This window comes from Schistocerca americana, chromosome 4 (genome assembly GCF_021461395.2).
Source record: "Schistocerca americana isolate TAMUIC-IGC-003095 chromosome 4, iqSchAmer2.1, whole genome shotgun sequence".
Taxonomy (NCBI): domain Eukaryota; kingdom Metazoa; phylum Arthropoda; class Insecta; order Orthoptera; family Acrididae; genus Schistocerca; species Schistocerca americana.
The window spans coordinates 324563781-324576632 of NC_060122.1; the positions used below are offsets into that span (position 1 = coordinate 324563781).

Genomic DNA, 12852 nt, shown 5'->3' on the forward strand with positions numbered 1-12852 from the left:
CAGTGGATACACCGGTTCCCGGAGATCACCGTTGTTAAGCGCTGTCTGGCGTGGTCGGCACTTGGATGGGTGACCATCCAGGCCGCCATGCGCTGTTGCCCTTTTCTGGGGTGCACTCAGCCTCGTGATGCCAATTGAGGAGCTACTCGACCGAATAGTAGCGGCTTCGGTCAAGAATACCATCATAACGACCGGGAGAGCGGTGTGCTGACCCCACGCCCCTCCTATCCGCATCCTCCTCTGAGGATGAGACGGTGGTCGGATGGTCCCGGTAGGCCACTCGTGGCCTGAAGACGGAGTGCTCCTTCCATTTAGCACGTCGTCTATTTGCAAGTGTGTCCCAGTTCAAACTTTCTGAGAAATTTGCAACGCCTTCGCGATGGCTAAATGTACCAATCACGAATGTTCCCACTATTCTGTGGACCTCCTCAGTCTCTTCAGTCAGACCCAACTGATAAGGGTCCCACAGACAAATAGTACTCTAAGACTGGACGAACTAAACTATTGTAAGAAATTTCCTTTCTTGAAGGACTGTATCGCTTCAGGATTCTACCAATAAACCGAAACCTACAGTTCACCTTACCCGTTACTTGTGTAATCTGATCGTTCCATTTGAGATCATTTCGAATAGTCACACCCAGAGACTTGACGGATGTTACCGCTTCCAAAGACTGGGAATTTATTTTGTACTCGTACATTAATGGGGATTTTCGCCTTGTTATACGCAGTAGGTTACACTTACTAATATTGAAAGATAACTGCCAGTCATTACGCCACGCATTTATTTTCTGCAAATCCTCATTGATTTGTTCATAACTTTCGTGTGGTACTACTTTCCTGTAGACTACAGCATCATCGGCAAACAGTCTAATGCGCTGTCAATACCATCAACCAGATCGTTTATGTAAATCTAAAAAGCAACGGACCTTCACCGCTGCCCTGGGACACACCTGAAGTTACGCTTGTTTCTGTTGAAGTCACCTCGTTCAGGACGACATACTGCTCCTTGTCTGTTAGAAAACTTTCTATACAACCGCATATGTCATCTGATTGACCGTAAGGGCGCACTTTTTGGAGCAAGCGACAGTGCGGAACTGAGTCGAACGCCTTCCGATAGTCGAGAAATTTGGCATCAACCAGGGAGCCGGTATCTAGAGCCTATTGTATATCGTGCACAAAGAGGGCCAGCTGTGTCTCGCATGACCGCTGTTTCCCAAAACCGTGCTGCCTTCTGCAGATGAGCTTCTCAGAGTCTAGAAAGGTCATTATGTCCGAACACAAAATATGTTCCATGATTCTAGAAGAAAGCGATGTCAATGAAACTCGACGGTGATTATGTGCGTCCGATTGTCTACCCTTTTTATAGATTTCTATGACCTGGGCCTTCTTCCAGTCCCGTGGAACTGTCCGCTGTTCCAATGATCTCTGATAGATGATGGATAAGAATGGTGCCATACTTGTAGCAGAATGAACATACACTAATGGCCATTAAAATTGCTACACCACGAAGATGACGTGCTACAGACGCGAAATTTAACCGACAACCAGAAGATGCTGTGATATGCAAATGATTAACTTTTCAGAGCATTCACACAAGTTTGGCGCCTTTGGTGACATCTGCAACGTGATGACATGAGGAAAGTTTCCAACCGATTTCTCATACACAAATAGCAGCTGACCAGCGTTGCCTGGTGAAACGTTGTTGTGATGCCTCGTGTAAGGAGGAGAAATGCGTACCATCACGTTTCCGACTTTGATAAAGGTCGGATTGTAGCCTATCGCGATTGCGGTTTATCGTATCGCGACATTGCTGCTCGCGTTGGTCGAGATCCAATGACTGTTACCAGAATATGGAATCGGTGGGTTCAGGAGAGTAATGCGGAAAGCCGTGCTGGATCCAACGTCCTCGTATCACTAGCAGTCGAGATGAGAGGCATCTTACCCGCACGGCTGTAACGGATCTTGCAGCCACGTCTCGATCCCTGAGTCAACAGATGGGGACGTTTGCAAGACAACCACCATCTGCACAAATAGTGCGACGACGTTTACAGCAACATGGACTATCAGCTCGAAGACCATGGCTGCGGCTACCCTTGACGCTGCATCACAGACAGCAGCGCCTGCGATGGTGGACTCAACGACGAACCTGGGTGCACGAATGGCAAAACGTCATTTTTTTCGGATAAATCCAGGTTCTGTTTACAGCATGATGATGGTCGCATTCGTGTTTGGCGACATCGCGGTGAACGCGCATTGGAAGCGTGTATTCGTCTTCGCCAGACTGGCGTATCACCCGGCGTATTGGCATGGGTTGCCATTGGTTACTCGTCTCGGTCACCTCTTGTTCGCATTGACGGCACTTTGAATAGTGGAGATTACATTCCATATGTGTTACGAACCGTGGCCCTACCTTCCATTCGATCCCTGCGAAACCCTACATTTCAGCAGGATAACGCACGACCGCATGTTTCGGGTCTTGTACGGGCCTTTCTGGATACAGAAAACGTTCGACTGCTGCTCTGGCCAGGACATTCTCCAGATCTCTCACCACCTGAAGACGTCTGGTCAATGGTGGCCGAGCAACTGGCTCGTCACAATACGCCAGTCACTACTCTTGATGAACTGTGGTATCGTGTTGAAGCTGCATGGGCAGCTGTCCCTGTACACGCCATCCAAGCTCTGTTTGGCTCAATACCCAGGCGTATCAAGGCCGTTATTACGGCAAGAGGTGGTTGTTCTGGGTACTGATTTCCAGGATCAATGCACCCAGATTGTGTGAAAATGTAATCACATGTCAGCTCTAGTATAATATATTTGTCCAATTAATACCCCTTCATCATCTGCATTTCTTCTTGGTGTAGCAATTTTAATGGCCAGTAGAGTATTATCTTACGGGGATACCGTCTGGGCCAAATGCCTCCTGGCGTCTAAGAATCATAACTGTTTTACAATCCCAGAAACACTAAACACTATGTCAGTCACCCTTGCGTTTGTTCGATAATTGAAAGGGGGAATGGTGCTGCAGTCCTCTACCGTAAACGAGTTTTTGAAAGCTGGGGTGTAAGTTACCGCAGCGTCTAAGCGCAGGAAATTAGTTGTTAAGTTCCGCGTTCTACATAAAAAATCGAAACAAGCAGGAAATAGGAAAGTAGTAAATCTATATTCAGGGATGCTCTCTCGATTTCATAATTATTCTGTCCTCGGCTTCACAATATGATGTCGAATGTACGCAAAATATCCAGTAAATTCAGGAAAATCAGAGAGCTGTCATTCACATCTAAAACCCAAGCGGTACTTCTTGGTCACTCTAAGCTCATTAGCCCAAAACATCGGGAATCCGTACCACCTCTTATCCTAAATGGAACAATTATTAACTTCTCGCCCTCAGCAAAGAGTTTGGGAGTAATAATAGATGAAAATCTAAATTGGACAGAGCACGTAACTGCAGTGTGCAAAAAAGCATCAGCATCCTTTCATGTCCTACAAAAATATAAAAAACTCTTCCCTTTCGATCTGAAAAAGAAATTAGTACAAACGCTTATACTCCCAATCATTGACTACAGCGATATTATCCTACAAGGCCTCTCTCAGGAAAATTCCCGACGTCTAGAACTGGTCACGAATGCCTGCGTCCGATATATCTGTGACGTTCGACTTTTTGATCACATTTCACCAGCATATGCAAAATTGTCCTGGCTGCGTGCAGACAAACGCAGAGATTTCCATACACTCTGTCTCATCTACTGCCTTATAAATGTACACTGTCCCTCATATCTCTCCTCGTCCCTAACACTCATGTCGGAACAACATGACAGAAACACACGTTCCATCATAATAAAATCCTCTCCGTTCCACTGCATCACTCAGTCACCTTCTCCAACTCCTTTACAGTAGCGGGAACCCGACTCTGGAATAACCTCCCTCGTTATGTTAGAGAAGTTAAAAACATGACCGGCTTCAAAAAACAGTTAATGACGTATCTACTTAAGCAACAGTAATGCCTTCCTCTGTACATGAGTGCACTTCACCTCATTACTTCCCTCTCTCCCCCTCCTTAAACCTCCCTTACCCAAAACTCGCTATACTAGTAAACATCTACTTTACACACCAAAATATTAATGTACATCTGCACAAACCTTCATTACTATTGCGAATCTTTCTCATGTTTGTCATTATTATTTGATTTTTTTTAACTGTTATTATTATTGCTTTCACCATAATCTGTATGTATAGCACCTGATGTAACAATACTGCCAGCATTTACTTTATTAGGTCTTAGTCATGTTTATCATTATTATTTGATTTTTTGTTTTACTGTTATTATTATTGCTTTTATCATAATCTGTATGTATAGCAACTGTTGTAAAAATACTTCCGCATTTACTTTATTACTTCTTAGTCACTAGTCTTTATTCATATTGTCACTAGAGTAAGCTAATTTTCTCATTTAAACTATGTTCATGATGTTACTCTGATGTGTGAAATGCTGCATGTGTGGAACACTGGTCCGATGTAAGAGAGGGCCTGATGGCCCCAATCTGATCAGGTTAAATAAATAAATAAATAAATAAATATAATGGGGCCGATTGTGAAGCACTTCTTAAAAGGGATTTTTTTCCGCCAACACATTCAGAACACCGTAATCCGCCTGCAGGGCCGAAGTCAGCCGAGGCTCGCCCCTAAGTGTGACAGCTCCGCGAAGCTGCGTGCTGCGGCCGGCGCCACCTGCGCCCGCGTATCGCAAATGGATTTAGTCCCAAAATGTTCATCCCGTTTGAGTACCGACGCGCTTAATAGAATTAAGTCCGTTATTGGAAAAAGGATTAGTCAGCCGAATTCCGTGATGTAGGAGCAGTCCAAGCCTCTTTCACTTCGTCGGCTCTGCACTCTCCGCGCTGGCGCACTCCGGTGGCCGTGATGGAAACTAAACGGCCCGCTGGCGTTCTTAGGATTACTTTATAATCCCCCCGAGCGTCGTTATTGTTCGAACTGAGGAGATTAACGAGGACCCGGCGATCGCAGTAACGGTTACTGCGTAGCTGGAACTTGAGTCGATACGTTATAAACGTGGGTCTCCAGGCTCGTCTCCGATCCAGTGAGATAACCTTCTTCCTCAGCACATTTCCATGAATGGTCGCTACAACGCAGTTTCGGAGATAATGTGCTTTAGGCACTACGCGTGTTTCCCTATGTACTCCGCTACTGAGAAAAACAATTCCATTCTCATTATTTTTACACCTCACATGCCGTAAAAAAGATCTCAAAATAGTACTATAACTCTTACTAGTGGGGCATCTTATGAAACGTTTGAAAATACCAACATATGTGGAGTTTCATTACGTAAATGGATTGATCATCGCAGAAAGATTATCATTAAACTCTGAGAAGACTCATACATACAAGTGAGCACGTTCTCAGCATTCCATAAGCTTCTCCGCTCAAAACTTCAATACTCGTACAAGATGTAGAAAGTGCTAAGTGCCTGGGCCAGAGATAGATCATCACCTTAACTGGAAAACCTGCTACTTCGAATTAGTGAAGTGCCTCAATTCACCGGCAGTGGCAGTATGTATCATTATTGTTATCTGGGATTTAAAAGTGAATAAATTGTTTCATTCCGATTATTCTCTTTCATTAATGAGTAACAGAATTAATTTTTGGGAAAACACTAATCATAATTGCAGTATTTTCAGAACACATAAGAGTATTCTTAGTATTGCATTACTATTAGTTCTGCAATCAGCAGACATTTATTCAACATCAAAGATAGTTTGATGGCTGCTTCGTACATACGCGCTAATGTCGGCATAAGTATCTATCTTTCCTTACAAAATAATGAAAACCAACAATATAAAACTACGACCAAACAATCACTAGAATGTGTTCTAGGGGTTAACAGTGCAGAGGGCAGCCAGGTACATGATTACACAATTTACGGGATATGCGATGAAATTCATGATTTAATTAGAGTACATTCTTTTCGGAAAGTCCTTTAACTCAATTGAAGAATACCTTCAATGAAACTCCTGATATTAACGATTTGGGATATTTTATAATCAACATTAGCAATGTAATAAAATAATATTTCTTCTTAAAGGTATGTCACTACACTGAATGAGATTTACATCCTTGAGTACTTTGCAAATCTCGGTGAATCCTCTCCGCAGGTTTCTTTGATTACCAGTAACGTATTGCAATGCACGAAATGTGACTGTTATAATTATAAAATAGTGTCAAAGAAGGTTTTTTTTCATATTTATCGCACATTGGAAACCATATAATTATTCATATTGCTTTCAACTTTACTAATACGAATAGCAGTGCTGTTCTTCACGTTCATATTACTTTAAACTTTTACCCACCCGTTTCAGACATTTATGTACTCGTAGCTTCAATACGTTGTAACACATATAGTAGATAATGTGCTTTATCGTAATTACATTAAAATAATTATATGTTGCTCTGTTTATGGAAATAAAAAGAAACGTGCTAAGGTAGTTCTTGACATTTCACTATGCAATTTCACGTAAGTTCCATAAAGTTGCTAATTTTCGTTAATATCTTCGTCACAAAACTTGAATTATATAATCTTCTTCGCAAACGTCAGCAATTCGTGGTGTACACGAGACCTATTGGGATACGATTTTTAGTAGCATCTGTCATAATATTTTAATCTCGAAATACTTACAGAACATTTTTCAGGAACATTAGCATCGCAGTATAATAGTAATTCTTAACTGTGAGACATAACATTGCACTGTCCTTAATTAAGGTGTACAGCCACGGATTCGATTCCGTAGAGTTCGCTGTCGTGGGACCTAGTCGTACATGTCTTCAACGCTGCTCTTTGCTTAGATGATGTGTTGACTAAGATTTATCTCACAGCAACAATGCAGAATATCTACATAACTTTTCACAAATAATTCCCGAATTGAAGTAAGAGGGTCAGTCAATAAATACGTCACAAAAGCCAGAATGGCGCATGTCGTCAGAAATTTCTCGCCTGTACGTATCAAGAAGGTGGTAGCACATGTCGCATGAAAGATAGCCGATACAAAGTTTCCCACGGCCAACGCTTAGTGGTAAGCAGTCAGACCAAGATGGCAGGCCTGTTGTGTATCGACTAGAACAATGCAATGTTTTTGAGCCAAGGGATTCTCCGCAGAGGACAATCATAGCAAAATTCGTCGCGTATGTGGTTAAAATTGTATATCATGAAAATCTTTGTCACAAAGTAGCGTCCTGATTAGCCTGAGATGCCCCATGGCCTCCCTTTGCAGGAGTATTTCACAACCCCTACGACGCACTGGTCGTGTGGATGCCAGCAGTTTAAGGAAGCAAATAAATTTGTTATAGCCCGTGGAGTCACTCGTTAGATGCGAACGTCGTCACATGAACTCTATGCTGCAGGCTTTTAATGTCTTTTCGAGCGATGGAATAAGAGTTTAAGTATAAAGGGGGAGTATACTGAAAAGAAAAATAAATTTCAGGCCGCTACGGGCTGCTCTGATGTCTACACCACAGTTCGCGAGCTATTTATTGACTTACACATGTACACTACTGGCCATTCAAACTGCTACACCAAGAAGAATACAGATGATAAACGGGTATTCATTGGACAAATATATTATACTAAAACTGACATGTGATTACATTTTCACGCAGTTTGGATGCATAGATCCTTAGAGATCAGTACCCAGAACAACCACCTCAGGGCCGTAATAACGGCCTTGATACACCTGGGCATTCAGTCAAACAGAGCTTGGATGGCGTGTACAGGTACAGCTGCCCATGCAGCTTCAGCACGATACCACAGTTCGTCAAGAGTAGTGACTGGCGTATTGTGACGAGCCAGTTGCTCGGCCACTATTGACCAGACGTTTTCAGTTGGTGAGAGATCTGGAGAATGTGCTGGCTAGGGCAGCAGTCGAAAATTTTCTGTATCCAGAAAGGCCCGTACAGGACCTGCAAAATGCGGTCGTACATTATCCTGCTGAAATGTAGGGTTTCGCAGGAATCGAATGAAGGGTAGAGCCACGGATCGTAACACATCTGAAATGTAATGTCCTCTGTTCAAAGTGCCGTCAATGCGAACAAGAAGAGACAGAGACGTGTAAGCAATGGCCCCCCATACCATCACGCCAGCTGATACGCCAGTATGGCGATGACAAATACACACTTCCAATGCGCGTTCACCGCGATGTCGCCAAACACGGATGCGACTATCATGATGGTGTAAAAATAACCTGGATTCATCCGAAAAAAATGACGTTTTGTCATTCGTGCACCCAGGTTCGTCATTGCGTACACCATCGCAGGCGCTCCTGTCTGTGATGCAACGTCAAGCGTAACCGCAGCCATGGTCTCCGAGCTGATAGTCCATATTGCTGCAGACGTCGTCGAACTGTTGGTGCAGAAGGTTGTTGTCTTGCAGACGTCCCCATCTGTTGACTCAGGGATCGAGACGTGGCTGCACGATCCGTTACAGCCATGCGGATATGATGCCTCTCATCTCGACTGCTAGTGATACGAGGCCGTTGGGATCCAGCACGGCGATCCGTATTACCCTCCTGAACCCACCGATTCCAAATTCTGCTAACAGTCATTGGATCTCGACCAACGCGAGCAGCAATGTCGCGATACGATAAACCGCAATCGCGATAGGCTACAATCCGACCTTTATCAAACGCGGAAACGGGATAGTACGCGTTTCTCCTCCTTACACGAGGCATCACCACAACGTTTCACCAGGCAACGCCGGTCAACTGCTGTTTGTGTATGAGGAATCGGTTGGAAACTTTCCTCATGTCAGCACGTTGTAGATGTCGCCACCTGCGCCAACCTTGTGAGAATGCTCTGAGAAGCTAATCATTTGCATATCACAGCACCTTCTTCCTTTCTGTAGCACGTCATCTTCGTGGTGTAGCAATTTTAATTGCCAGTAGTGTATATATGGAAAAATCTACTTTTCTTAAGCATATAACAAACTAGCGGATTCTATGTATGGCCGTAAGCCTTGAGTTCGAGCTCCGGAAGCGATTGCAGGCAATATGCAGAAAGTTGCTACTACCTCGAAGCAAATCTTATCAGGTGGCTTCCACCATAGGCAGGCGTTGAACATACATCCTGTCATTCTGTACTTCTCTTAGAACATACGTTAAGAAAGGGAAAGCTACTCTTATAGTACTTGTAGGCTTAGAGAGAGGTCTCGACAAAGTTGACTGCAATATTGTCTTTGAAATTCTGAAGGTAGCAGGGGGTAGAACACAGGGAGTGAAAGGCTAATTACAACTTGTACAGAAACCAGACGGCAGTTACAAGAGTAGAACACACAATAAGCAGTGATATGTGGCTGCCTCGTTCGTCGGAATTATCTGCTTGTAATTCATTTTAATCCATGGCGCTATCTAAATGAAAGGATGTTTGAGACAACCCTAAAACATTAGAGCATTTGAAAGGAAGTAAACGATTGAGTTTTGACACAGACGATAGTACATTTCTACATATAGTGAGTTTATTTGTGATTTCACGAGTACGAAAAAGCTTACAGCCTCAGGAAACACCGGCTTAGCTTTCTGGGAGATTTTACATGACGCTAAAACTCGTCTAATACGTTTCTCCATGTTGGCAAAATAACAGTTCTGTCTCAGTATAAGAAAATATTTTCTATGTCTCGTAATGACGACGAAATGAAATTTTCAAATGCAACTTGCTGAATATACATGAGGCTAAAATTTGCTTGGCAGAAGTTGGTAGCGATGTCTTGCTGATTGTTGCTGAGAGAACGGGATAGTGCGTCTGCTACAATATTTTGTGTACCGGGAATGTGAACAAATGTAAAATTAAATTCCTGTAAATAAAGTTTCCATGTGCTTAACCCGTAATGTGTAAATTTAGCGGAAAGTAAAAACTGTATAGCTCTATGATCTGTCGTTGAAAGTTTCTGCATTTATAACTGACATAGGTGATCCAGAATTGATTACTGCTGAAAATATCGATGATCCAATCTTTACTTTAATGACAGTGTGGGATATGGTTTTTATGAATAACTGGTTTTTCATGAAAAATATGTCGTCAAAAGTATTAACATTTTCGTGAACCTGATTCTGTGTGTCAAAAGTATTGTTTACGTTGCTGGAAGATGCAACCTGTACTGCATCTAGTCAAATTCTTTCTGACGTGCTGTTATTAGCGGGAGGATGCTGTGGCATTTCAACTGTTTGTACTGTTCTGTTATTTCTTCCTGACGTATTAGGTTCGGGATGATACCGACTGTCTGGTTCATTCATGATAATCTGTTGTTGCGGATGATTCTGCTGCTGGTAAGACCGACTGTTACGCTGAAAACTGTGCTCATTACTATTATATCTGTTATGATAGTCATTAGTATACGGCACGTTGTGATAGGAATTGAAATGTTTTTTCTGTACATACTGATTTTCCTGTTGCTGTGCGTTACTATTTGGTGGAGCCGACGCTATACGTGTAGGCAGCGAAACATTAAAGCTTGGTTGACCTTGCACAATTTCATGTTGGTTAGGTATGCTAACCGGCTGGTTTTGTTGTTGTTGTGGGGAAAAAGCCGGTGTTGTTACCAAAATGCTGATGCTGATAATTTTGATGATACTGTAGCGACGCTCCCGCGCGCTAATTCAAGCTCGCCGATTATTCTAAGTTGCATTCACATTTTACATGCATATGATGGCTATTCGTCATGTGCAAAACCATACAGGACATCTAAATCTCATGAACCACCATGTGACTTTCAGAAGCAATCATGGTGCACAGTCCCTGGAAGTGCCTACCCCTGGCATGCAGTTCGTCGATTTGTCCAGGAGAACCATGGCCTGATGGGAAGAATGTATGGTGAAGAAAGACACATTTCCGTCCTCAGAGCTGAAATTGTGTCCAATGATGTGAATTACATGCACGACAATGAATGGAAGCTAGGAGAATCGCGAAGAAAATCATTCAGAAATAAGGCTCCTGTGACAAGTGCCACTACAAAGGAACAGAAGCAAGAAGCTCTCTCTTCCTCTACCTCAACTGAAGCACCTCAAGGAACAACTACAAACACTAAGAGCACTACACAGAACACGACACAGAATCTGAAGCCATCTCCATTAACCACTACCAATTTTTCCTCAAAGTATAATACCACCCAGCATACAACTGTAACACCTGCCAGCACACTGCTGACAACTACTGCTCAAGATAACAGTACAAATTTCATTGAAGACTGTACAGAAGACAGCTTTATGGGATCAAGCCTTGTGCCAGATCTTATTACTGATCAGATTGAAATTACAACTGACACAGTTATTGTTACAAATACTCACATAACAACTACTGAAGGGACAACCAGTACAACAGCACAGCTACTGAAGGAGGACGTTTCAGAAACTATGCTTTTTCAAGATGCACAAGCAAAGCATAAGGAACAGCCACTGCCAGCACACAGACTTCGAGGAGTGAATGCTTGTCCTGTGAAAGAAGAAGTTGTAGCATCTTTTTGGGCTAACAACACCCGTGGGGAAGTTCTTGCTTTATTGAATTTGTATCCATTTGAGCAATATGTTCACTGGGAAAAATGCACGTATGAGCTGAAACAAATGTACTGTCGTGAAGGGTGTCGCTGTGAACAACAGAATCGTCTTCACAGACAGTTGGCGTATGACCCCAACAATGAATGTCGTGGAATATTCTCTGATTGGTTTAAATTTCCGTCATGTTGTGTTTGTCGCTGCTATGACCTGCCACCTGAATTCCTTGTTGTTTGAGTTAGTGAGTAGTTCCGTGCCTCCTGACTTGTGTGGACGAGTACTGTTTTCTCTCCTAACTACGGAAGTTTCCGAGGATTAAGGATCCTCTGTATAGGCCGGAAGCAAATTTTATAGCTCCGATCTGTCCGTGCATGCCGGGCGTTGTCAGATATGCGCTCGCAATAAAGTTATTGTTGCTCAACTGAAGGTCTTCATTCTTCTGAATCACGTTAAGCAAAGGTCGGACAGCCACCAGTTTAGCTGAACCCGACAATACTGATATTTAAAATTTTGTCTGCTATTAAACTGTTGATGGTTGTCATTTCTGGAGCGTATGATGATAACTGTCACTTTCGGTAAAACTTGTCATATCAGGTTTTCTTTACTCATTCTTAATCCTAGATAGCTCGTTAGTTGAAGAGTTGTTTTGACAGATATAAAAGAGAAGGCAGCAGTGCAGAAAACTAAAGATGAAATAGCACTACTATGGCTCGGGGCCTTGTTCACATATTCATCGAAGTGTAATGAATCCCCTGAGGTCACTTACGCGCTGCAAATATATTTTAGTTTCTGCGTTACAGGTGATGCCGGTCAAAAGCAAATTGTTGTATCCAGTCCAAAGAGTGTATTTGTGTTCTGTCATTTTTAAATACCTTAAATTTTCTCACGGATAGAAAGTGTTTGTAATCAAAATTATCGTCTCTGAATCACTGAGCTGGTTCAGGATTGTATGATAATCTGTTTATCTGTGCCTGTTCGGATTCTAAGTCACGTACTCTCTGTAAAGTAGACTCGCTGTGTGAATGTGACAAATGTTCAAGATGTGGCTCATGCTCTGACGTGTTAGAGACTAAATCATTTTTCATTTTTTGTCACTTCAAAACGTTCGTCGATTTGGCTGTTCTCTTGTTCAAATTTCTTATCGACTTTCGCATCCATAGTGCGTGAGAATTCTGCTGACATTAATTTAAACTCTTCACGCAACTGTGTTGCGTTTTCAGAACAATGTTTAGCGACTGCACTAATTTCATCTCTAAGTAATTTTGTTGTGTCTGCATGCGTATTATGTAATTCCTGCGCAAAAGATCTA

At 42.7% G+C, this 12852-nt stretch overlaps 1 protein-coding gene across 1 annotated transcript in view; it reads left to right on the forward strand.

Annotated features, from left to right (window-relative positions):
* Window positions 1–11780, forward strand: part of LOC124613448 (protein spaetzle 4-like) — a 137552-nt gene extending 125772 nt beyond the window's left edge. Inside the window, exon 2 of the mRNA XM_047142150.1 lies at window positions 10658–11780. Coding sequence (XP_046998106.1) covers window positions 10658–11780 — 1123 coding nt within the window. The remainder of the gene's footprint in view (window positions 1–10657) is intronic.
* The last annotated feature ends 1072 nt before the right edge of the window (window positions 11781–12852 follow it).